Below are 25117 nucleotides of genomic sequence, written 5' to 3'. Positions count from 1 at the left end.
AAAAAAAAAGGTCCAATCCAAACAGGGACTTGAACAGGATCTGTTGGGCCAATTCCACTCAGGGCAGAGGGCTCAGCTCAGAGGGCCTAATCCATCCCGAAGGATTTTCTTTTGATTTTCATCAGCAAGTGCTTTCAGCCCTCTCCACTTGCAGCAAGCAAGGTCGTGTCATTGACATTTTCCGGGTTGTTCCTGAGTGTTCCTCTAATCCTGATGCCATGTTCTGAGTACAGTCCAGTTCCTCGAATTCTTGGTTCAGCATAGAGGTCAAACAAGTAGAGTGAAAGGCTACAATCCTGAAGTACACCTTTCCTGATTTTAAACTAGGCAGTCTCCCCAGGTCTGCTCAAATGACCACCTCTTGAGGTACGTACAGGTTCCGCATGAGCATCATTGAGGATTCTAGAATTTCTGTTCTTTAAAATGTCCATAATTTGTTCTGATCTATAGTTGAATGCCTTCGTGTAGTCAATAAAACACAGGTAAACATCTTTCTAGTCTTCTCTGCTTTCAGCCATGATCCACCTGACATCAATAAGTACATTCTTCGTTGCACAACTTCTTCCGAAGCTGGTTTGAATTGCTGGCAGTTTCCTGTTGATACCCTGCTGTAGCCATTAAGAAAAAAATTATCAGCAACAAAATCTTACTTTCCTCTGATATGAATAGTATTGTTCAAAAGTTTTCCCATGCTGTTGCATTTTCTCCTTTGGAGTGAGCACAAATGTGCATCTCTTCTAGTTGGTTGGCTCAGTAGCTGTCTCCCAAATTTCTTGGCATAGATTACTGAGGGCTTCCAGTGCTGCTTGTTGGCAGAGACCTCTCCATTGGCATGCCCTCAATCCCCGGAGGCTGGGTTTTCACGAATGCTTTTAGTGCAACTTGGGCTTCTTCCTTCAACACCATCAGCTCTTGATCAAATGCTGCCTCTTGAAATCATTGAATCTTGATCATTTGTTTTTGGTACAGTGACTCTAGGCATTCTTTCCATTTTTGAAAACAAGTTTATAGTGAATGGGGGAAAGATTTGCAGAGCAAATCACTTTTTCATTCAATAATTCATACATCTTTGGTTTCATAGCATTGATCACAATCCTCACAATGGAGCACCACTTCCTCCCTGCGTTCCGGTGTTCATTCCTCCTTTTGTCTTAGCACTTCCGGTTTTTGAACTCTCTCCTTGTGCAGATGCTGCCCGTCTAATCTCAAATGATTGATTGTTCTGAAGAGTGAGTACTTCCCTGGTATTATCGTTCCCCTTAGATACCTTGCTATCGTTTGACAAGAGCCTTGGTGACACAGTAGCTTAAGTATTGGACTGCTAACAGCAAGGTTGGTGGTTCAAACCCACCAGCTACTCCGTGGGAGAATAATGGGGCTGTGTGCTCCTATAAAGATTTATTTATAGTCTTTGAACCCCTGTGGAGTTCTACTTGGTCCTATAGAGGCATTCTGAGTTGCAGTCAGCATGATGGCCGTGGGTGTTTTCTGGCTGAAAACTGAGCAATGGCAGTCAGTTTAGTTCCAGGGCTAATGGGTGACTAAGGGCCATTGTCTTGGGGATTCCACCGGTTTCTATATGACCAGTAAGCTGGATCTTTTTTAATGACTGAGTATTGTTCCACATTTTTCTCCCACTCTCCCCAGGATCTTTTAATGTGATCCTTTCAGAGTGATGGGTGGTTGTAGTCGGGCACCATCTGTTTATGGCCTCAGACTTGTGGAGACTGAAATTCATGTGGTTTCTCTATCTACTGGATTCATTGTTTCCATGCCTCTCCAATTTTCCTCACTCTTCTTTGCTCTGGACAAGGAAAGGCCAATAGTTGCACCTTGGATGGCTGCTCCTGAGCTTTTAAGACCAAAGTCATTACTCACCAACGTAGGAGGCAGAACATTGTCTTTGTGGACGATGTGATGCCAGTTGACCTTGGTGTCCCCCAATATTATGGTCCTGAGCCCTCAACCAGCAACTCATTTCCACAAAGTGTTTGGTTATGACTAAGAATTTTTCATAACTTTTTCCCTGTATACACTTCTATTCATGGATGTATTTGAAGCATAGATAAACACATACATAGAACTATCCTCTGTCAAACCCATCTATATTCATGGGTATAGTCTCATTTTCCTTCCCATACCTGTTCAGCTTGCATGTTTATCTATGCATCAACAATAATGTGGATTTTAGCTACTGCATGATTGTGAATATAGTAGCATTTGTTCTTAACTCAGTCCATCTTCCTTAGCTGCTTCCCATATCTTTCAATATTTTGCTCATAATCCTTCAATATTGCAACTTGAGGTTTGATTTTTTTTTTCCTCCTTCAATTCTTTCAGCTTGAGGAATGCCAAGTATGTTCTTCCGTTTTGGTTTACTAACTCCAGGTTTTTGCTTATTTCGTTATAAGGTTTTGTCTTCTCAAGCTTCCCTTTAAAATATTCTGTTCAAATAAAATAAAATATTCTGTTCAGGTAGTTTTCAGGTTCAGCTCTTTCACCATGCTCAGCATGGGACATAAGTATGCAACAACAACTATATCATTAGTATTTTTTCTGACTCTTTGACTCTCCCTTCTTCTGCCCAAGGAAGAAATGATCAAATCAGAGGGCTCTAATCGTATTCCTGGAGAATGAGAATTGGAAGCTGATGGAGGATAGGAGGATAAGATAGAAATGAAAGAAAAAAAATTCAGGGATACCACAAAGCAAGACTTGGGTTCTAGGTTCATCTCTGCCACACATTGCTTTAGGCAAGTAATTTAGTTTTCTGGGATTCAGTTTTTTCTCTGTAAAGGGTTAGAACTTGTATATACTATAATCCAGTCAGTACATATTTGCTATGTGAATCAGTTACAGTCTCAGAAACTCACAGGGGTTGTTGTGAGTCAGCATTAACCTGATGGCAGTGAGTTTGATTTTTGGTTTGGATGGCCTAGATAAAAAGATTCCTTACTTCGTACTAGAGGCTGAGCCCCGGGATAAGATGGACCAACAGTAATCTGATTCACAGCTACAAGTATGTATTGAGCTAACTGTGGAGCTCACGTGGGAGAAGGGACAGAAATTAGAGATGTGGTGCCTGACCTCCTAGAGCTTGAGCTCTGAGGAGACATGCATACTCGCTCCATATGAGGAACAAGTATTCTAGCAAGTGGACTGGCAGTGGCTGGGGAAGCTACAGAAGGACAGAGACGATCACTTTCTTGGCATCTTGTCTGTCTCCCCACCAGCCTGTGTTGTGGGATCTGCTCCAGAGGGAGAAGAGTGTTTGGGCTCTGCAGATTCTCATGCAGGTAACAGGAGGAGGGTGGGCAGGAGGGGTAGATGGGCGGGCTGAGTGGTCCTTGTCCATCATGCCCTCCCAATTCATAGGAGTACCTGCACATGCCCCCAGAAAATCTCCAGCAGTTGGTGCTTTCAGCAGAGAGGGAGGCCGCTCAGAGCTTCTTGACCCTCATGCACCGGTCTTGGGCCCAGCTACAGGTGAGCATAGAGGGATAGGTGAACAAGGGTGGAGAGGAAGTCTAGGGATGAAGAGTATCTAGAACCTGATGTGCAAAGGGGTTGCCTCAGTGGAAGGAGGGACTTGAGGGAGATGATGGCAAGGATACTGAACCTCTCCAGAATCAGTATCTGTTCCCATGCCCACACAGGTACCACCGTCCGAGGAGCCGGCTCTGGGTCGTCTGACAGCCCTGCTGCTTCAGCAGTACCCACGTCTCACTTCGCAGCTCTTCATTGACTTGTCACCGCTCATCCCTTTCCTGGCTGTCTCTGACTTGATGCGCTTCCCACCATCCCTGTTGGCCAACGACACTGTGTACGGTCCCCACACCACCCAGCCTGCTTCTGTCACCAGTTCCTTGCTGACAGCAGCCCCTGGCTGAATTCTTTCTCTACTAAAACCAGAGAGTCTCCTTATTGCTCATGGCAGGGGGTTGCAACAGGTCAAAGGAGAGCAGTTTGGAACAGGGCCAAAGGTTAAAACCCATTTCTCTTTCTAGCCTAGCTGCTATCCGGGATTACAGCCCCGAAATGAGACCTGAACAGAAGGAGGCTCTGGCAAAGAGACTGCTGGCCCCTGAGCTGTTTGGGGAAGTGCCTGCCTGGTCCCAGGAGCTGCTGTGGGCAGTAATGCCTCTGCTTCCCCACCTCCCTTTGGAGAACTTTCTGCAGCTCAGCCCTCACCAGGTACAAGAACCCTCCTCTTTGCTTGACTCACTTCTCTTCTGCAAGATGGGAGAGAATGCAGTAGGGACCTTCCCAACAAGAGTCCTACAGTAGTTCACCATGAGTCGACCTTCCCCATCTCAGATCCAGGCCCTGGAGGATAGCTGGCCAGGGGCAGGCCTTGGCCCAGGGCATGCCCGGCATGTGCTACGCAATCTGGTGAACCAGAGTGTCCAGGATGGGGAGGAGCAGGTGCGCAGGTGAGTGGTTGTGGTATCAGGGATCCAGGTCAGGGTGGGAGAGGTAGAGAGGCAGGTGCCAGCTTTATGTCCTCCTTAGGCTGGGGTCCCTCGCCTGTTTCCTGAGCCCAGAGGAGCTGCAGAGCTTGGTACCTTTGAATGACCCAATGGGACCAGTAGAACGTGGGCTGCTGGAATGTGCGGCCAACGGGACCCTCAGCCCACAAGGACGGGTAAGCCTGTTGGCATTGACCTACAAGGGTCCATGCTGCCCCTGAAATCTATGAGGATGGACGGCTCTTCTCAATGAAACAGGCACAGGGGTCCAATCCTTGATCCCACCTCTGCCACCTCCATTTCTGACTTTCTGGCCATTCGTCTCTTCCTGGACCCATCCCATGATATATGATACTCTGAACATGCCCTTTGCCATCTAGAACCAGTTCAGGCCCTGCGAACTCCAGATGTGGGGTGAGGGAGGCGGTTCAAGGTTCTTCCGTCTTCTCTCTCCAGTTTCAAACCTTCCTTGGTTGTAGGTGGCGTATGAACTTCTGGGGGTGTTGCGCTCAGCTGGAGGAACTGTGCTGAGTCCCCCAGAGCTACGCGTCTGGGCCCCTCTCTTTCCTCAGCTGGGCCTCCGATTCCTTCAGGAACTGTCAGAGCCCCAACTCAGAGCCATGCTTCCTGCGCTGCAGGGAACCAGTATCACACCTGCCCAGGTGGGCCTACCCGTCCCACTCCCTGGCATCCACCCTCCAATCACTGGACCCCCCCCCCCAATCAAGAGACTCACACTTAGGGATGTCATTAGCCCCCCTGAGGCCTCCTTGCCTTGGGTGAGCACTGGAGGTAAATTCCACCCCTAAGAGGATCCCCTCCCCCTGCCCACCCCCTTCTCCCCCCACCCACACACCCTTCCTCAGATCAAACAAAGGGCCCTGAACCAGCCCAGTCACTGGACTGGTGGAGAGTTGTCACTCTGGGACATTTGTAGGGAGGAGCCCACTAGGAGACCTGCTGCTGACTCTTGTCCCTCTAGCATAGCGGTTCTCAACCTGTGGGTCGCGACCCCTTTGGGTGTCGAACGACCCTTTCACAGGGGTCGCCTGATTCATAACAGTAACAAAATGACAGTGATGAAGGAGCAACGAAAATAATGGCATGGTTGGGGGGTCACCAGCACATGAGGAACTGTATGAACGGGTCGCGGCCTGAGGAAGGTGGAGAACCATTGCTCTAGCGGAAGCTGGGCCAGTCCAGTAAAGAGGATGGTTTCCTTAACTGTTTGGAGGGCAAACACTAGCGATCTAGAGCTTGAGAATTATTGTTTTTGTCCCCACCCCACCCCCTCAGGCCGTCCTGCTGCTCGGACGGCTCCTCCCAAGGCATGATGTGAGTATAGTAGCTGCGACTTCTCCCTGACCTCCAGAGGTCTCCCTTTGCTCCCCTTCCCTGGCTCCCAAACCTGCCCCCTCCCTCCCTTCTGGTGCCCTCACACCTGCTGCCCTGCAGGGTCCAGTGTGTTGTCTTCCCCTCCACACCGGCCCTTTTCTTGGTGCCTCCTGTCTTTCTCCCCAGCTGTCCCTGGAAGAACTCTGCTCCCTGCACCCTCTGCTGCCGGGCCTTAGCCCGCAGACACTCCAAGCCATCCCTCGAAGAGTTTTGAGTGGAGCCTGTCCCTGCCTGGGTCCTGAACTGTCTCGCCTCTCAGCCTGCCAGACGGCAGCACTGCTGCAGAGCTTCCGGGTAGGAGAGTGGCAGGGAGGATGAGACTGTGCCCGAGAAGAGCTTCTTCCCTAGGCTAGGGAAGGCCTCCTCTCTGCGTCCCTTAAACACACATAGACTCCCAATTATTGTGCAGGTGAAAGATGGCCTTAAAAATACGGGTACACCAGGCACCGGAGCAGTTGTGTGCATCCCCGGTCAGGTACGTGTGGGATCTCCTGTCCGAGAGCCTCTTCCTGTCACAGGACAGTTTCCTGTGACTGGTGCTGCCCTGCACACTCTCCCTGCAGTGGCCCTGAGAGTTAGCTCTGCACCCACCCAGATGCCAGCAGCTCTTCAGTCTCAGACACAGGGCAGCATGAGCCACCCTGTCCCAGAATGTTGGCTCCAGAAGGGCCTGAGAAAGTTCCCAGGTCAACTGCCCCACTCTCAGATGAAAAGACCAAGGCTCAGAGAGGCTGAGGGATGTTTAATTCATCAGGTGGCTAAAAAGCAGGAACATTGGACCAAACAGTTAACCAAATGTGAGGCACTCATGTGTGCCTATTTCTACAGTGGCAAATGCCACTCTACCCTGTCCTAACCTTGGTCCCTTCCCGGCCCTGTGGCTCCCCTTCTCAGAGGGCTGAGTCCAGACCCTCTCACCTGCCACGCCATTGATCTGCCCATCACCACCAACAGCCCAGCGCCACCACCTGGCCAGATTGCCTGCTTCCCTTGCTCCCATTAAAGCTGCTTCAGCTGGACGCCGCAGCTCTTCTGGCTGACCGAAGGCACTACCGCTACCGTGAGCTGCTCTGGTCTGAACAGCAGGTAATTCTCCCCACTTCTCTCAGGATGCCCCTCCTTCACTCTGTTCCTTTCCCCTTTCCTTCAGCACTACCTAGGCCTTCTTTCTTCCTGTTTTAATAGTTGAAAAAGAAAGATTTTAAAAATTTTATTTCGTTGAGAGAATACCTAGTAAAGCAAAATATAGATTCCACGTGTACAATCAGAGACACTGATTACATTCTTCATGTTGTATAACTATCTGCACACTCTCTTTCTCATTAACAAGCTCATTGCCCCATAAGGTCACTATCTAATCTTTCAAATATGTATGGTCAATTTGGTCCCATAAAGATTGGTCTTCAAAAAAATGAGGAGCTGATACCAAGGGTTTAAGGGGAGAGCAAATGTTTTGAGAATGATGAGACAACGAATGTACATATGTGCTTGATACAATTGATATATGCATGGATTGTGATAAGAGTTGTATGAGCCCCCAATAAAATGATTTTTTTTTTAAATATTGGTCTTAAAATAGCCTAATGCCCAGGCAGGAAGTTTTTACTAGCTAAGTTGATCTTAAGAAGACTTCAGGGGATATTTTTCAGTTAAGGAGAAAAATACTTTAATATCAATCCAGATACAACTGAGCATACGTCTTTGCTACAATAACCAAATTTGACAAGTGATAGTTTCTTCAAGATTAGTTAAAATGAGTACTCACATCAATAAACTTTTTTTGTGTGCTATAACCTTAAAACCAGACTCTCCTTCACTTATAATGGCTTTTTAGTAACAACACGTGAAACTGTTTCAAATTTTGTAACATGAATTGGAAGATGTTGGTTCACTAAATAATGCATTAATTACTTCTAAATGATATTACTATCAAAAAAGCTCACATTTTAATGTTACCATCTATCTCATCTGAAGCCCTTATACTCACACTGTGACTTACTTTGCCCTTCCTTTTCCTTTCTCCCCCTGCTTCTATCCTTCCATTTCCCTCTCATATTGGGCTGCTAACCAATAGACAGCAGTTCGAAACCACCAGCCACTCTGTGGGAGAAAGACGAGGCTTTCTACTCCTGTAAAGAGTTATAGTCTCGGAAGCCCACAGGGGTAGTTCTACTCTGTCCTCTAGGGTCGCTTTTAGTCGGCATCAACTCAATGGCAGTGAGGTTTTTGTTTTTCGGAGAGGAGCGAGCATTTGGGAGAGTGGGAGAGGCTGGTGGGGCTCACAATGCGGAGAGACAGATCTGGCTCCATAGCACGTTGGGTCTTTGGACAATATCTCTGCTAGGAAGAGGTTCCTCTTTCTTTTGTAGGCACAGTTTCTCTGGAAGAAGATGCAGGTGCCCACCAAGCCAACCCTTAGAAATCTTCAGTGAGTAACGTGTGATGAGCAGTGAGTTTAATTCAACGAATACTTTTCTGAGCACTTATGAGATAAAGCATGTAAGGTACTTAACAGAGTGCCTGGCTTGATGCAAGCTCCCTATAGACATTTGCTGCTAATTTAATTCAGGGTGACTTCCAAGCTTCTGGTCAAGCAGGGATAAGCGGGAGTAAGAAGGCACCCACAGTAATAGAACTATTGGCTTCAGAACCTCAAGTTGTGGGGCTCTAGTCTCAGTTTATTGCTAATAAACTAATAATTTACACCTCCGAAAAGCAGCACTAATGTTGGGGTGAGCCAAATAAGAATACTTATATACTTATGTAAACGCATTTGCTCAAATTGTAAATTACTATCTGTAAGCATCTGCGCTTATTTTGAGAGCATCGACATCAAAGAGCAGACAGGCCGTGGCATGTGTTGAACTCCCACCCACCCGTCCACTCACAGGGCTCTAGGCACGCTGGCAGGGGGCATGTCCTGTGAGTTTCTGCAGCGGATCAACTCAATGGCAGACTTCATTGAAGTGGTGTATCTGATCTATCAACTGCCCACTGGGGTTCGAGGAAGTTTGGTGAGAGGAGATACTTGGGCATTAATGGGAGCAGGGAGGCAGGGTCCATGTTCAGCTCTGCCCTGAGCCTGCTTCTCCACCCTGTCCCACAGAGAATCTGTATCTGGGAGGAGCTACAGCGGAGAATGGCAATGCCGGAGCCAGAATTGACAACCCTGGGACCTGAGCTGAGTGAGCTGGACACCAGGCTACTCCTTGATCTACCGTAAGTGCTCAGGCAGAAGATCTTAGCTCTCAGAATGCCCAACTTGTGGTAGACTATCATCCCTTCCAAAGTGCTATAGAGGTGATGAGTTCCTGTTGATGGTTCCCTGAAATCATTTATAACCCAAACCAGAGGATTTGTTCAAAGTTGCTGTACATATGGACTGGCTTGTCAGAGTAAACCAGCCTCTAACAACCCAGGGGCTCGTAGGCGCGATTCTACCCTTATAATCTATAAAGATCCTAGTAAAGTCATGGAAGATAGGAGAGATAAGAGAGAGAATAAAAGAAGTCAGAAAAAAAAATAAATAAAAAAAATAAAATAAGTCAGATGCATTTCATGGTAGCATGCTCACCTCCGGGACAGCCATGATCTCAGCAGCCAGGTCTGCACAGAGAGCACAGGAGGAGAGAATATATTTCCAATCGTGGCACATATACACTTTCGGGGATGTTCAAGCTTCCCTGATTACACCATAAGAGGAAGGGATTATATAGTTGGCTTACGTCAATCGAAGGGGGACAAGCTAGGGGTGTATATGCAATCAGAAGGGGCGTCACTAGGAGTGCACGTGACAAGGTGGGCGACCTAGATTCAAGATGGTAGCCTAACCTTGGTCGTCCTTGAGTTGGCTTGACCTTGTCTCTGGGTTCTCTTTCAAGGAAACAATCCTTCTCAGCAGGGAGTGGGCCCCACCTAGGGTGGGACAGATAATAGTGTCTGATTGTCCTACATGGCTGTTGCCCTCAAGGAAAAAAACCTGCTAAGCCGTTTATTACCCACCATGTGTTAGCAAGCTGCAGACAACCTGGGGGAAAATCTTTTTGCATCTCATACTGGCTCTCGCAATTCTGTCCCCAGCATGGGGTAACTGAACATAACAACATGGCGATGGGACTGCCAAACAATCTTAAAGTAGCCTGGGAAACATTAGGAGAGTCTCTGAAACGAGGTAATGGTATGATTCTGTCCCAGAGGATGGTAGTCTGCTTAGGAGATTGCTCTCAATGTGTTCAGAGGTGCAGCTAAAAGAGAAAATGCACCCCAAAATGTGAACATACAGTAAGGGCCTTCAAATACCTGAGGGGGCCCTCAAGTAAGAAATAGATTGAATGTTTATGAGTGATCCCATTGCACATAACTAAAATAAATGGATGAACAGCGGATTCTTGTACAATATGTGGGAAATTTCCCATACTTGTAGCTATTCTTACTGAGCTTGATGACTCCATAGGGGGGATATTGTAAAGCAGATCCAAGTATGAGGTGGAAGCAAGAGAGACTTAGGTGAACCTAAGGCTCCATCCAGCCCAGAGATTCTAGGAGTTCATGAGCTGCTCACTCATACGCTTTTTCATTTTAGCCCCACCACCAATGCCATTGCCCTCTGACCTGTAAGTCAGAATAGGAAAAGATTTGGGTCACACCTTCCTGGGGATAGGAGGATGGAAAAGCCAGTTCATTGCAGCCTTACATTTTTCTATACCACTCCAGAGATTTTGGCTCTTGTACAGTTGACAATCCTAGATACGGGACAGGGTATGGATGGGTACAGTTTTTTTTTCAATGTCATTTAACTCCATTTAAGTGTGTTGATTAAGAATTTAGAATCTCAAGGACCATGATGAGTGGAAGATCCTGGACCACAGGTCAAAAGGTCTGAATTTCTAATTTGTGAAAAAAGGGGTACTAAAAGTGTAAAGGTGAAACTGAGGTACAGGGAGGACAGGCATAACTGACAGGACAAGGGAGAGCAGAAACAGAAAGAGCTGTATGAGGGGAAGCTCTGGGAAGAGGTTCCATGACTTGGGCCAACAGGTCAGGGAAGTCGTGCTTAGCAGCTGGGGGCGAGGGTTTTGAAAGGGGTGGTGAGGAATGTATGGCGATTATGGCAATTAGCTTTGTCCACTCCTTGAGGAGGCTTTCTTTGGACCCAGAGCATCTGGTTTCACTGGTTATCTTATCTGGTGGTTAGGTTATCTTATCTGGCGCTGTCTGCTGCTGACCTTTGGGATGTGCAGGGCCTGACCTGCTTCAGCTTAGTCCAAACAGGGCTGCCTAGTTCGGACCAGGCCTAAACAAAAAGTACCCCAATTAACCCACAAATGTTGTTTCAGTTCCTAAGACCATGGGAAATATGTGTCTTCTGATGGTCTTAGGCAGGCAACCCCTGTGAAAGGATCGCTCCACCCCCAAAGGGGCCTCGACCCACAGGTTGAGAACCTCTGCCTTCAGGTTTAGGCACTGTAAATCTTTCTGGAAACAGGCAGCCTTTCTCCCATGTAGCAGCTATTGGGTTTGAGCCACTGACCTTTCTGTTAGGTGCTGAATGCAACACCCATGGTGCCACCAGGGCTCCTTGTCAATGGTATAGCTCTACCCAGAAGAGAGGGAACTGCCTCACAGAGGAAAGACAGTACTGTGGAAGGAACGTTCATCGAGAATAAGGACCCAACTATTTGATCTCTTTGAAGCTCAAGAGTTCAGTCTACAAAGCGAGGAACATGCAATGCTGCTGCACAATCGAGCCTTTGAGTCGGCTAGATCACATAGAATTGTTTGCCATTTGTTTTTCTGGAAGACTAGCAAGATCTCAGTCCTTGGTTCTCTCCCTTTGGGCACCAAAGGTTAGACTAGGATCTGGGATTGTTTCATATCCGTGCCTGTGTAGACCCACAGGGTCAGGGTCAACATGACATCCTAGCTGAGAAATAGAAGGTTCTATAGCCCCTTCTTGACTTTGTTAGTTTCCTGAATGCCCTTTTTACCTGATTGCTATAGGATCCGCCTAATGGACAGATTGACCAATGAATCCATTATGTTAGTAGTCGATCTGGTACAAGGAGCCCCAGAGCAGCTGCTGGCACTGACCCCACCTCATCGAGCAGCCCTGGCAGAGAAAGCCCTGCAAAGCCTGGTAACTGTCCATCTTACCTGTGGGGTACCAGCCCCCACAATTGAATGGGTCTAAAGGGCGGTGGTGTAATTGAGGGGTAGAATTAAAGAGACATCAGACAAGATAAAGCATGCCAGTGCTCCTCTCTGGGATCGCGGTGATATCAGGAGTCAGGTCCATGCAGAGAGAGGGAATATATTTCCAAGCAAGGCTTATATACACTCAGGGGGTGTGCAAGCTCCCCTAATTACAGGTAACCACATATGTAAAACATACATAGCAAGATGGGCGGGCTCTAGAGTCAAAATGGCAACCTATCCTTGGTCATCTGTGAGTTGGCTTGACCTTAGGTGTCTGGGCTCGCCTTCAGGGAAACAATCCATTATCCTCATTAGAAGGGAGTAGGCTCTACAGATTATACTCTATAGCAGGCGTCCTCAAACTACGGCCCGCGGGCCACATGCGGCCCACTGAGGATATTTATCCGGCCTGCCGGGTGTTTTTGCCCCATTTTGTTTTTTACTTCAAAAGAAGATATGTGCAGTATGGGTAGGAATTTGTTCATAGTTTTCTTTAAAACTATAGTCCTGCCTTCCAACGGGTCTGAGGGACAGTGAACTGGCCCCCTGTTTAAAAAGTTTGAGGACCCCTGCTCTATAGGGTCTGATTGTTCTAGAAGGCTGATAACCTTCAGGCAGATAACCTTTAAGCAGTTGACCTCCAAGTACATCATCATTGACCACGTGATAGCAAGCAGCACATTAGGTTTGGCAAATGTTACGAGGGGACACCTGGGGAATAACTTTTCTGTCTCCCACACTTTCCAAATACAAACTTTCTGCCCTTGGCAATTCTTGCCCCTCTGTTGATGCCCTGAAATGGCCTTCTAGGCCCCAGCCCCTTCTTCTTGCTGCGAGCCAGGCTCTGCTCTCTACCCCTCAGATCTGCTTCTGGGTTATACTTACTCCTCAGTAGTCTGTTTCATACTCCCTGTTCTTACTCCTTGCTTTTCTACAAAATCTCTTGGATTGCTTTTTCTAGTCTTTCTGTCTGCTCTGGCCTGAGCCCACCATTTAAGAAAGAAAATCACGACCTAGGCCAGCACAGGGCCTTATGCTGAGAGTTAGAGGCAAGAGATGGTCAAGGGGACTTCGTGTCTTGATGGAAGCCTCTGGTACTCTGAGTCAGAGGTAGCATTGTCCTTATGCCCTTTCCCAGGCTCCAGGGGAGGCTCCGGTCTCAAGGGAAGTGCTGGACGCACTGGGCCCCTTGGTTGGATTCCTGGGGATAGAAAGCACACGGCGGATCCCTCTACAGACCTTGCTCTCCTGTCTCAGTCAGCTGCAGGACTACTGCCTGGGAGACTCATTTGCTACCGAGCTGGGATGGCTGCTGTTGCAGGAGCCTCTTCTTGGGTATGGATTTTTAGGAGTGTCACATTCTAACTCAGTCTGTCCCAAGCCCAACCGCTCAAACATTACCATCAGCGGCAGCTCCTTCCACTTGCTTGAGGTCCCTTGGGTCCCTGTGTCCTAAATCCTACCATGTCCTCTTACCCTTTTTCCTCCCAGTTCCCTTCATTTTCCAGCCCCTGGTCTTCTTTCTGTCTCCCAGGAAGCCAGAGTTGTGGAGCCAGGATGAAGTAGAACAAGTTGGACGCCTAGTCTTTACTCTCTCTACTGAGGCCATTTCCTTGATCCCCAGGGTAAGGTGCAGGAACAAGGGAGGGAGGAGGGACATACCCAGAGACTGGTGAGCTGGTTCTGGGGATCTAAGTCCATAGGGATTGCAGGAGGGGAAAAAAAGAATGTGCAGCCTGGAGCTGGGCGAGACTGCTAAACAGAGACAGACTTTTGGACTTAATAGCTGCCGTGCAGCACCTGATCCGGGTTTCCCATCCTGCCCTTCCCACATCATGCAGGAGATCCTGGGCCCAGAGACTCTGGAGCGACTGCTAGAGGAGCAGCAGAGCTGGGAGCAGAGCAGAGCTGGGCAGTTGTGTGGGGGCCCAGACCTGGCTCCCAAGAAAGCAGCCCTAGTATCTGGGGTTGTCCGGCCAGTGGCAGGAGATCTCCCAGGTAGTTCCCCCATCACCCAGACCTCCAGCAGGGTGTCCAAGAAAGAAGAGGCAACAGCACATGCCAGACTCTGGGTTCGCAGTGTGCCTTTGGAGATTTGCAACCCTTCTTTCTCTGTCTAGAAAAGAAAGGAGTTGGAAGGATGATCGCCAGCGTTTCTTCTAGTTCCAGCATTCTATAGTTCTGGGAGTTTTTGACCCATGTGCTTTTTGACCCAGAATGCTCCTTTTCTTATTCTCGTATCCCTGACAACAGATAGCACGGGTCTCATTCACTGCCATTGAGTCTTTGGGACCTGTATAGACCTGCCCTTGTGACTTTCTGAGGTTGTAACACTTTAGGGGAGCAGAAAGCCTCTCACCTTTCTCCTTCAGAGAGGCCGGTGGATTTAAACTGCTGATTTTGTAGTTAACAGCTGCACTATACCACCAGGGCTAACCTACTACCCTACTGATATAATCCACTATGCCACCCAGGGCTCCTTAGCTCAGGTCTAGGCTTGGCTAAACAAGGAATCCTTCCACTGGGGAGATGCTAGGATGTAGGAAGGAGCTAGAGATCTAGATTCTAATCCCAGCCCTGCTATCAAATTCCTGGGAAACATCTAGGCCTCAACCTTTGCACCTGTAAAACGAGGAACTTGTTCTCTTTAGTATGTTCTTGCTCTGCTATCCTTCAAGTCCTGTAAGTCTCACATTACAATAATCCCTCTAGTATGTTACCCACACTACCCCATCCACCAACGATTTGAGCGGTCATTCTAGAAGTGTTCTGTATATAAAAGGATTGATCTCAATCCGGGCATGTCAGCAGCACACTGACCCTCTGTGGCTCTCCTCTCCCTTTCAGAACCGGTGCCAAATTGTGCAGATATTCGGGGGACTTTTCCAGCAGCCTGGTCTGCAACCCAGATCGCAGAGATGGAGCTCGCAGACTTTGAGGACTGCCTGGCACTCTTTGCAGCAGACCCAGGACTTGGGCCTGAGGAACTACAGGCAGCCATGGGCAAGGCCAAGCAGGTTGGGGATGAAGAAATCAAGTGAGATTGGAGATGGAAAAACAAAAATCTAGCTGGGGGTGATATGGGACACAGGGAGTAGAGAATTGGTGAAAGGAAGGGAGAAATGGGAAATAAAGAATTAGATTGTATAGCACGTCGGAAGAAAGCGGATGACTATTGAGGAAAGGGAGCCGGTACAATGGGTAGAGCGATGAGAGGTTAGTAAATTTGAGTGTAAATCAGTCACCCTGGGGAGCAGGTTTTTAAAATGCTGGGTGCAAGGTCCTATGTTAGACTGGCTGAGTAAGAATCTCTGGGCATGGGCCCTGGGCACCTGCTTTGGAATCGGACCCCATCGTGAGTCTGGTGCCCAGCAAGTTTAGAACTCATGGACTGGTGAACTTTTGCTGTTCTTTTCTACTGAGATCCTACAGTCTTGTGATAACACTGTGAGTAACCTACTTATTTTACAGTTGAAGAAACAAAAGAGCCAGAGAAGGCAAGTGATTTGCCTAGCGTTATACAGCAAAGGTCAGAGGCCAACCGAGCCTCAGCAGGTTGACTCCCTAGTCTAGTGCCTTTTCCCTTCGCATCGTTCCTCTATTTCTCCTAGTTGTGGGGCGCCCCCCGAGGATTCCGTCCGGAGCAGATCCTGCAGCTGGGTCGGCTCTTAATAGGATTAGGAGATCGGGAACTCCAAGAGCTGACCCTGGTGGACTGGGGAGTGCTGAGCACCCTGGGACAGCTAGATGGCTGGAGCTCCGCCCAGGTGACACCTCGCTTCCTCCCTAGATTTCCCCCAAAGCACCTACCTGATAGACCAGTGGTTCGCAACCTTCCTAATGCTGAGACCCTTTCATACAGTTCCTCATGTTGTGGTGACCCCCCCCAACCATAACATTATTTTTGTTGCTACTTCATAACTGTCATTTTTCTACTGTTATGAATCAGGTGACCCCTGTGAAAGGGTCGTTTGACCCCCAAAGGGGTCAAGACCCACAGGTTGAGAACCATGGCCATACACTATGCCTCCAGGCCACCTGGAGATTGAGGAATTTTTTCTTGTGACCCTACCTGGCCATTCTTTCTATCCTAACACCCTATTCTAGTAACCTGAGGGACTATAATTTACTCACACTGAGGCCCTGTGCACATACTTCCTCTTGCCTCCTGAATGTTTTGTCTTTCACCTTCCCCATAGCTATTGGATCTTCAGGCCTTAATACTATACATCCAGTAGCATCTATCCATTCTCTGACCTCTCCCCCTTCCATGAACTCCCTGTGATATTTCTTCCTGTCTTGTGGATTTTCCTTGCCACCCACACCTGCAGCTGCGGATCGTGGTCTCCAGTTTCCTGCGGCAAAGTGGCCGGCACGTGAGCCAACTGGACTTCATTCACTTGACGGCGCTGGGTTACACCCTCTGTGGACTGCGGCCAGAGGAGCTACAGCTTATCAGCAGTTGGGAATTTAGGTCACGTGTGGAGGGGGGTGCGAGTGGTGGTGATCTAGAGGTAGTGATCACACAGAGAGGGTCATGAAGGGGCCGTGGAAGAGATTCATTGGAAGCCTGGTTTAGATCTATTGTCCTATCACTGAAGCTGAATTCTTCTCCACAGTCAAGCAGCCTTATTCCTGGGCCACCTGCCTCTCCAGTGCTCTGAGGAGCAACTAGAAGTGCTGGCCCAGCTCCTTGTACTGCCTGGTGGCTTCGGTCCAGTCAGTAACTGGGGTCCGGAGATCTTCACTGAAGTTGGCACAATAGCAGGTGGAAAGTCTGGGACACGGCTGGTACTAGCCGGCGGGGATTGGTCCCCCTAGGAGGGGGGTGGATTAGATGGAGATAATTAAGGTGGCGGGCTCTGAGGAAAGGTGTACTTCAGAAGTTGGGGACATGCTAGGAAGGTCTGTGGATAGGGTGCTTTGGGAGTAATTAAAAGAGGTTTCTCAGTTTGAAGAAAGAGGAGGCCAGATAAGATATGGATGTCTACTTCAACAGCTGGGATCCCAGACCTGGCGATTTCAGCACTGCTGCGAGGGCAGATCCAAGGTCTAACTCCACTTGCCATTTCTGTCATCCCTGCTCCTAAATTTGCTGTACGTACTGATGAACTTAGGTCTAGGGTGAACTCAGGATAAGCCAGGGCCTAGTGGCGACTCCAGTGGATGTACTGATTCCTGTCCCTTCCTCCAGGTGGTATTCAGTCCCACACAGTTATCTAGTCTCACCAGTGTCCAAGCTGTCTCCGTCACCCCTGAGCAAATGGCCTTTTTGAGTCCTGAGCAGCGACAAGCTGTTGCATGGGCCCAGCATGAGGGGAAGGAAAGCCCAGAACATCAGGGTGAGCTCCCAATTGCAACTGAGACCCTCCACCGTCTGAACTAGAATATGACCCCAGCTTGGTGCTGTCCGACTTCAACTCTACTCAAGGGAGATCCTTGAAAGTGAAGAGCTACTTTTCAGGGGCCAATGGCTTCTGTGGAGCAGAGTTGTGACATTTCTCTTTTCCCTCATCTCACTATAGGTCGAAGTACAGCCTCCGGCCTCCAGGACTGGCCACAGCTCTCCTGGGCCTTAGCATCGACCATATACCTCCGTGGCCAACTCTTCTGAAACTATCCATATTAAGGAGGAAGACTGTTGGGAGAGAAATTTTAAGTCATAACTAATAAAGTGCAAATGGAAGTGTCTCCTAATTATTCTCAGGAGGTTAAAGAGGAATATGGGTAAAATGCTAATTTCGCCACCCACCTGAGACTCAGTGTTCCTGGCAGTCGATATCTGGAGTCTCTTTCCATCACAAATAACCCCTCCTTTTCCTCTCCTGGAAGGCTGTTCCCTCCTGACTTCATCAGAAATAACCATGGCAACATTATGTACCAATGCGCTTGATACAATTGATGTATGAATTGTTATGAGCTGTAAGAGCCCCCAATAAAATGATTTATTAAAATGAAGAAAGAACAGACAACTGGGCTGTAGCAAGGAGTCTTTACTAGGATAGAAGCAAGTCTGGGACAAATAGGATTGGCCATCATTATAATGTGCAGAAGTCCCAGGGATCTTGAGTGATCTGTTAGCAAGGAGGAGTTAATGCTTGCTGTGCACGAGAGGTGGAGGGATGCGGATATCCTGGCCTCTTTCCAGTCGTCTCTCACAGTCAATCAAATAGTTTACTCCATCAATGACCAGTTGCACTAGCTCCACCTGAAGAACACAACACATACCTTTGATTTGATTTCTGGTTCCCATAATCTAGTGTTTCTTTAACATTGCCTTTCTCACACTGGGAACTCACTGCCAGTGGCCTCCCTGCTCATTTTAGATTCTATTATGTTCCTTAAACTCATTCTCTCCTATCTCAGCCCCTCCACCCCCACCCCGCCTCCCCCTGCTTTCTAATCTCCAAGGATCTCACCTCTGACTTTCCCAGTCGATCCAAGTTAGAGATGTCAAAGGTGCTGCCTGTGGCAGCTGTGTCCACTCCTCCAGTACCCCGCTTTTGAAGTCTAAGGTTCTCCAGGATCTTTGGGAAGCGATTATCCTAGGAGACACAGATGGAGCTTAGGGTTAATAGAAGCAGAGGCTGGCCCCACCTGAGAGTCCTAGAGCTGCACAGAACCACTCTTCCTCCGGACCTTTTCCTTTCGCCTGTTCCAAAGTGCCCACCCCTCACCCTCCACAACCACCCACCCATCCCCTTCTTCAACCCTACAATTCACTTACTTTGCTGAGCAAGGGCAGCTTGATATGCACTCCAGCCCGCAGTCCAGTGCCCAGGTTGGAGGGACAAGTCAAGATGTATCCCAAACGCTCATTCCACATGAACTCCCAGCCACGCTCCTGGATCAGCCGCTCCACCTGAGGCCACAAAGGCTGTTAGTGAAACTCGGGGATATGTGGACCCTCCCCTTAGCTAGAGCACAGGTATTCTTTTCATATCTAGGGCTAGAAACTTGAGGGTCTGAGAAGGCTGCTTTTTCTTGGTGGAAATAGTTTTTTATTGTTATAATACATGCAAGGTAAATTTAATGGCACATGTCAGTTGTATGTGGAGGGGAAAGGAGAAGCTTGAGACAGGGATGCATTAAGGTGGGATTGTAGGGGCATAGTGGAGGTGGCAAATGGAACAGAGAAAAGATTCATTATTCAAAGAGTTCTGAAAGTATGGGCCTTATAAGGGAGGCCTCCATTAGTTGTTGAGAGTACATTGAGAAAGGGGAAAACAGAGCATAAAGGCCAAAGGCTTGCAGGTGTGTGTGACATTCTAACCATGAACATGACTATTAGAACTGAAGAGAGTGATTGACAGGAAGACCACAATCCAACCCGAGTAAACCCATCTGGAATAAGAGTCATAACAACTAATCCTAATTGAGGACTTACTATGGCCGGGTCCTCTGCCAAGTACTTTACATGCATCATTCCATTTCATCCCCATAACAACCTAGAGTTGGAAACCTTATCATCCCAATTTTACAGACAAGGAAGCAGATGCAGAGCTACTAGGCTTCTTTGGGGAGGTACATTAGAATCTTGACTACATCATTCTCTCAACCCCTGGTCAAGCCAGAATGAAACATTCTCCTGTGTGCATACGTCACCCTCATACAACACCCACAGACAGTGATCCACGACCTCAAATCAGTTACTCCTACTTGGCACCTGCTTGCTCTATTTATGCCTCCTTATGTTCTCGGTATCCTTCCTTTCCTCCTATCTTAGGGTGACCATGTGTCCTGATTTGTCCAGCTAAGCCTTGGTTTATATCCGTTGTCCTGTGGTCATTAATGGCATTCCCTTCTGCTCTCTGAAGTGCCCAAGATTGGCTGAAAAAACACACGGTTCATTCAGTCCTCGCTAGTCTTTTGTTTTCTTTATGTCTTCCCACCCGGCTCCCCTGGTCCAACCTCCTTGAGGCCTCGGCAGAATCTTTCAAACACTCTCTTCATGTTGCCCCCCTTCTCCATGGAGATGACCCGTGTATGATCCTCTTCATTCACCCAGATCAAAAAGCTCTTCTCATTGTTGTGCCTGAGAGAAGGAGGAGGGACGGGGGTCAAAGGGCAGGGCACACACTGGGGGAGACATAGAAAAGCAGCATTGATGGGGGGATGAGGACAAAAGCAGCAGCAGCCTCCTACCAGATTCCACGAGCATCTGGCCAGTCTCGAGCCATTCCTGCTGCGGTCAGCAAGGGGGACACAGGCTTATCAAACAGAAAGTGGTCCTAGGCAGAGCAAAAAGGGCCTGGGTTAAGAATCCTAATGCCCCCGGCCTTTCAGAGTCCATCCACCTCATCTGGTCCCGCCTCCCTGGCTCATCTTTGCATCGGTTCCCCTGACCCAGGTCCCACTTAAGGACCCTCACATCAATGAGCTGCTGCTGTTCAGCCTCTGTCATCTCACTGAGCCGATAGTAACGTCCAGTCAGATCTCCCTTCAGGCCACTCAGTGCGTCGACCACAACACGTTCCACTTCTCGCCGCTCGGCCCGAGTGCAGGCTGGAGGCAGGCTAAGTCCTCGGATACTGCGGCCCGTTCTGACTCTCGAGGACAAGACGTACCTCTCATCAAAGTTGCCAGAACGAATCTGGAAGGCAAGGGACATTAATGCAAGTCACAGAAACACAGTAGGCGGAACTTGGATCCCTGGGGAAATATAGGCGGATGGATTGTGATAAGAATTGTATGAGCCCCTAATAAAATGACTTTAAAAAAAAAGAAACGTCAAAAACAAACAAACAAAAAAAGAAATAGATGAATTGCGTCTGATTCTATTACTTGACTCCATCCTTTAAAAAAAAAAAAAGAAAAGAAAGAAAGGCGGATGGAGAGACCCCAGGGCTTACAGGACTCCTTGCTGCTTATGCTGAGCATGCATGACAAAGGGGTCTCACTGGGCAAGTCTTCCAAGGGAAGTGGGGGGAGGGGGCATTGTGGACCTTCTTTCAAATTGCCTGCTTTTGGACATGACCATTCTCATCCACCTTCTCCCCATATCTGCTGTTCCTTAAGATATGATTCTTTCCCCACACCAAGATTAAAGCCTCAGCAGTATGATGACCATGAGTCAGGAAATAATCACGGTGAAGTGTTTGGCATACCTTGGTGGCATCCAGGTCTGTAGGGTGCTTCATTGTCCGGGGGTTATAGCCATTGTGTCGTTCTTCGATTACAGGGTCAAACAGCTCAGCAAATATCTGAGGGGGGTGTTAGAGAGGAGAAGATATTTAAGGAGAGGGGATCCCTCCCCAGGCTTCTGATTTGGATTGACATCACTGGGTCGCAAAACTTGATTGTGGATGGCCCAGCATCTAGCTGGGAGGAAGTGGAGGATCTTTGTGGGGGAAGGATCTGGGATCACTGGGGAGACAAATTGGGTCACCAGGGAGACTCTGGGGCCCCCCTACCTCATAGGTCTCCTCATCTCCAGCCACCATGCCTACAGTCTTGATGAAGGGGTGGCCAGGGTTGTCCACGCCAGTCTGGATACACTGATCCAGCGTCCAACCAGTGGGTGTGGTCTTGTCGCAGAGCCGGGCATAGACTGCTGGGGTCAGGTGACTGGCCATGCAGTTGTTGTGCTTTCGAAGGTCTGGGTACTCAGCGCTGGGGAGGGGGTACCCAGTAACCATGGGGGGAGGACACAGGGGGCCTGTAGTCAGTTCAGCTGGCTGGGAGCTGTCCTGTCAGCTTCTCTGGCTTTGCTCCTTGTCGGGAGGGGGGATTAGGGAAGGCTCAACCGTGGTAATCTCTTTAGAAACTTCAGGGTCTGTCCCTCCCCAACAGTTTTAGCTGCCTCTGACTGACTGGCTCCCTTCTCCCGGATCTGTTCAGTGGTTTCCTCCCATGAACACGACCTCAGTAAGACGGCGGGGGAGGAGAAAGCTTAAGGAAGGGAAATGAGGGAAAGCAAGCAGGGAAAGGAGATGGGGGGCGGGGAGCGAATCGGATAGTTCGGGAATGTGGGCAAGAGTGGGTGCAGCCAGAACTCCCAGGACCGTAGCTGTTCCTGGGAACGGGATCCTCTGGTTACAGGTTTTCAGGGATGCGTTTACCTTACGGGTTTGGACCCCACCCTCTCCTCACTGAGGTCTCCAGACTGTGCAGTCCCCAAATTACAGGGCCCCGGGTGATGATTGCCGGGCTCCTTCATCTCCACCCCACTTTCGTTCTCATGACCCCCCCTACCCCCAGGCCCAGCGCCTCTGACACGCATACCTCGGAGGATAGAGCCTCCGTCGTTCAACAGCGGCTCGCACAGGTTCCGGGCGAAGCAGAAACCCGGCGGCTAGAGATCCAGCTCCGGCCAAAGCCACAAACTTGAGCCCTGGGCGGGCAGACAGCAGGCGGGAGAAGGGACCAGCCATGCCTGGAGGCTCGGACGATGGGGGTTCCCGGCTCGGACGATGGGGGTTCCCGAAGCAGATGCGGGCACAGGGCAGGGACACGGCGGGAGGATGCAACCTGGTGGGCCGAGGGCCGGAGGAGATCCGAGGCTGCAGCCGAAACGGGGGCCGGAGTGGGAGCGGGAGACGGTACCAACCAGACTGCAGGAGAGGCGCAATGAGCGAGCTGCTGGCAGGCGGGCGGAGGAGAGGGAGGCAGAGCCGCAGTCCCCAGGGGTGGGGCTCACGCAGGCTCCGCCTCCCGCCTGCCAGTGTCGGAGGTATGCGGGGGCAAGGGGGGCAGCTCCAGCTAGGTGATGGAGGGGACTCCGGAGACGCCCGGGGCCCACCTGAGATGAGGCCACCCAGATTTCAGCACCAAGTGAAGGACAGCACTTAAGGGGCCCGCGGAAACCGGATCACAACCCCCCACCCCCAATCCTCTCGATTTAATTGGAAACTGGAGCCCTCTACTCTGGGTGTGAAAGGGTGGCATTGCCCAAGCGCTTCTCTGCTTTCAGCCTGCCCCAGCAACCCCTCCGAGGTCCCAGGGGAGGCAGCCGCGGAGAAACCGCGGAATACACAGGAGACCAGAGGGAGACGTTGAGAAAGCTCAGGGTTAGCTAGAGGCAGGCACCGGGAGCGACACCCACTCGGCTCAAGGTCACCCTGGCCTTGGAACCAGGAAGGGGACCAAGGCACCCCCTCGCCACACTGCTCTCCTTTTACAAGGTTGGGGGAAGATTCCTTGAGAGGAGCCCGGGAAACACTATGGTCTCCCTAACCTCATCTCTGGCCCCTACCCCTCGCCCTACCCCCCACTGCCCCACGTCTGAAGCTCTGTCCCTTCCTGCTTCCTCCTCTCCCCATAATCCTTCCCCCACCCCCCAGGCACACACTTTTGTTACCCCCCACACTCGCTAACTCATCCATAAGTCACCTCCGATCTTTTACTTCTCCTTGACGTCCTCCCCGGGCTCAGACCTGCGTGCTGCTCCAGTCACAGGACTCCCACTGAGCATTCTTTTAAAACCGGCTTATCTGTTGGGGCGTGGGACAGGGGTTGGGCAAGGAATAGCTAGCTTCCTCATCCTACCCCCACCCCCTTTTCGCCCTCCCTTTCTGCGGCTCCCAGTTCCTGAACCGAGGAAAGTACAATAAGGTGAAGTGAAGGGTGTGGTGAAATGACTGGGTGCGGAACGGGAACAGGTAGGCACAGGTCTCCAGGCACCACGTGTAAGTCCCTTCCTTGCTTGGCTCTCTAATGTTTAATCCTGAGCCCAAAGCAGACTGGGTGCAAGGGCATGGCGTCACCAAGAACTTCTGCTTTCCTCCTGGTCCTTCCTCCCTCTGCCCTCAGATTTGAGAGGGCTTCTTCCATACCACTCCAAGTGTGGCCTGGGTCTGATTTTTATCCTGGAAGGAAGGAGAGTGCATTCTGGAGATATAGGCTTTGGTTTCTTCTTTCAACTATCCTGGAATACCCGCAAGACAGTAAGGTACTTGGAAATCTTCCAAGAGAGTATTTGGGAAGGAGACATTCCCTTCCTGTCATCCTTTGACCCCACTGATGTGACCTCACCCCACCCCCCATATTCTCATTTCTTTTGTTCTCAGAGTTCTCTGTGTCCCTTTCCTGCCTTCCCCATTCATGTGCACTGGGTACAGCATTAACTCGGTTAAGAGAGTGGTTTATCAGAAAATAGGTAAAATTCTATGGTTGGAATGTGGCCACTCAGAGAGAAAGAGATGTTATCTGTGTTGTTGGGCTGGTTATCTAGGTGGAGTAGCTATGCGTAAGTGAATGTAATGACACGAATTGGTGTATATTTACCCAGCCAAAGGAAGGAGATAAATTTCCAGAGCAGTAGGGCTGTCGTTTGATTGAGAGGGTGGTCACTAAGATTAAAGTGGTGGGGGATCCAGGAGTGTGGAGGGAGGGAGAAAGGGGGAACAGATTACAAGGATCTACATATAACCTCCTCTCTGGGGGACAGACAAGGGAGAAGTGGGTGAAGGGATATGTCAGATGGTGTAAGATATGAAAAAATAATAAAAATTTGTAAATTATTAAGGGTTCTGAGGGAGGGGGCAGCAGGGATGGAGGGGGAAAATGAGGAGCTGATACCAAGGGCTCAAGTAGAAAGCAAATGCTTTGAGAATGATGATGCAACGTATGTACAAATGGGCTTGACACAATGGATGGATGTGTGGATTGTGATAAGAGTTGTAGGAGCCCCCAATAAAATGATTTTTAAAAAGTGGTGGGGGATGGAAAAGAGAATAATCAAAAGAGAAATAAGACTTGCCCAGAGAAAAGAGATATTATTTAGGTTTAGAGAGTAGCTGTCAGAATCTGAATAATAGCTCCATTAAAGAAATGCAGGTATTTTTGTACTGCTCTTAGTAGCCTTTCAACTGTGAGACTCTGACAGGCACATACTGCAACAACATTCATTAAAAGAAAAAAAGGGGAAATAAACCTATCCAACAACATATAGGAAGTAATAATATGGTATTTAATTGATTTAATAGCAATAATTATGGATAATAATATTTTAATTTTTTAAAGAACTTTGCAATTAGAGAAAATATCTCTAAATATGAAGGAGCCCTGGTGGTGTAGTGGGCTACACAAGATCGGTCTTTCTTTTTTTTTTTTTTTTT

At 49.1% G+C, this 25117-nt stretch overlaps 2 protein-coding genes across 2 annotated transcripts in view; one reads left to right on the top strand and one right to left on the bottom strand.

Moving 5' to 3' along the window:
• Positions 1 to 17673, top strand: part of STRC (stereocilin) — a 21866-nt gene extending 4193 nt beyond the window's left edge. Inside the window, exons 5-29 of the mRNA XM_004709482.1 lie at positions 3234 to 3296; positions 3376 to 3486; positions 3657 to 3823; positions 4008 to 4194; positions 4318 to 4433; positions 4513 to 4645; positions 4949 to 5131; positions 5766 to 5804; positions 5991 to 6158; positions 6274 to 6339; positions 6819 to 6950; positions 8234 to 8292; positions 8755 to 8878; positions 8971 to 9083; positions 11865 to 12000; positions 13198 to 13394; positions 13594 to 13684; positions 13901 to 14057; positions 14907 to 15076; positions 15671 to 15826; positions 16391 to 16533; positions 16679 to 16827; positions 17059 to 17156; positions 17254 to 17401; positions 17585 to 17673. Of these exons, the coding sequence (XP_004709539.1) occupies positions 3234 to 3296; positions 3376 to 3486; positions 3657 to 3823; positions 4008 to 4194; positions 4318 to 4433; positions 4513 to 4645; positions 4949 to 5131; positions 5766 to 5804; positions 5991 to 6158; positions 6274 to 6339; positions 6819 to 6950; positions 8234 to 8292; positions 8755 to 8878; positions 8971 to 9083; positions 11865 to 12000; positions 13198 to 13394; positions 13594 to 13684; positions 13901 to 14057; positions 14907 to 15076; positions 15671 to 15826; positions 16391 to 16533; positions 16679 to 16827; positions 17059 to 17156; positions 17254 to 17401; positions 17585 to 17673 (3195 nt within the window). The remainder of the gene's footprint in view (positions 1 to 3233; positions 3297 to 3375; positions 3487 to 3656; positions 3824 to 4007; positions 4195 to 4317; positions 4434 to 4512; positions 4646 to 4948; positions 5132 to 5765; positions 5805 to 5990; positions 6159 to 6273; positions 6340 to 6818; positions 6951 to 8233; positions 8293 to 8754; positions 8879 to 8970; positions 9084 to 11864; positions 12001 to 13197; positions 13395 to 13593; positions 13685 to 13900; positions 14058 to 14906; positions 15077 to 15670; positions 15827 to 16390; positions 16534 to 16678; positions 16828 to 17058; positions 17157 to 17253; positions 17402 to 17584) is intronic.
• Positions 17674 to 18037: 364 nt separating this feature from the next.
• CKMT1A (creatine kinase, mitochondrial 1A) lies at positions 18038 to 23496 on the bottom strand. Its single transcript, XM_004709390.2, has 10 exons — positions 23391 to 23496; positions 22284 to 22612; positions 21473 to 21671; positions 21167 to 21262; positions 20431 to 20652; positions 20205 to 20290; positions 19971 to 20094; positions 18787 to 18921; positions 18479 to 18604; positions 18038 to 18267 (listed from the first exon to the last, which is right to left on the bottom strand). The coding sequence occupies exons 2-10, from the start codon at positions 22430 to 22432 to the stop codon at positions 18151 to 18153; spliced, it is 1254 nt and encodes a 417-aa protein (XP_004709447.1). The 5' UTR covers positions 22433 to 22612; positions 23391 to 23496; the 3' UTR covers positions 18038 to 18150.
• Between the last annotated feature and the right edge of the window lie 1621 nt (positions 23497 to 25117).

The sequence above is a fragment of the Echinops telfairi genome, unplaced genomic scaffold, assembly GCF_000313985.2.
Source record: "Echinops telfairi isolate 266 unplaced genomic scaffold, ASM31398v2 ScPeMD7_8;HRSCAF=38, whole genome shotgun sequence".
NCBI classification, from domain to species: Eukaryota; Metazoa; Chordata; class Mammalia; order Afrosoricida; family Tenrecidae; genus Echinops; species Echinops telfairi.
The sequence above is the reverse complement of the archived record's forward strand: the minus strand, read 5'-3'. Positions and strand labels throughout refer to the sequence as shown.

Excerpts from the sequence above, each read along its gene's own strand:
- CKMT1A (XM_004709390.2), bottom strand. The coding sequence starts at position 22,432 with ATGGCTGGTCCCTTCTCCCGCCTGCTGTCTGCCCGCCCAGGGCTCAAG. Across the intron at positions 21,672-22,283 it reads CGGAGGCTCTATCCTCCGAG|CGCTGAGTACCCAGACCTTC; the intron begins GTATGCGTGTCA and ends CCCCCTCCCCAG. Across the intron at positions 18,268-18,478 it reads ATCGACTGGGAAAGTCAGAG|GTGGAGCTAGTGCAACTGGT; the intron begins GTGAGATCCTTG and ends TGTGTTCTTCAG.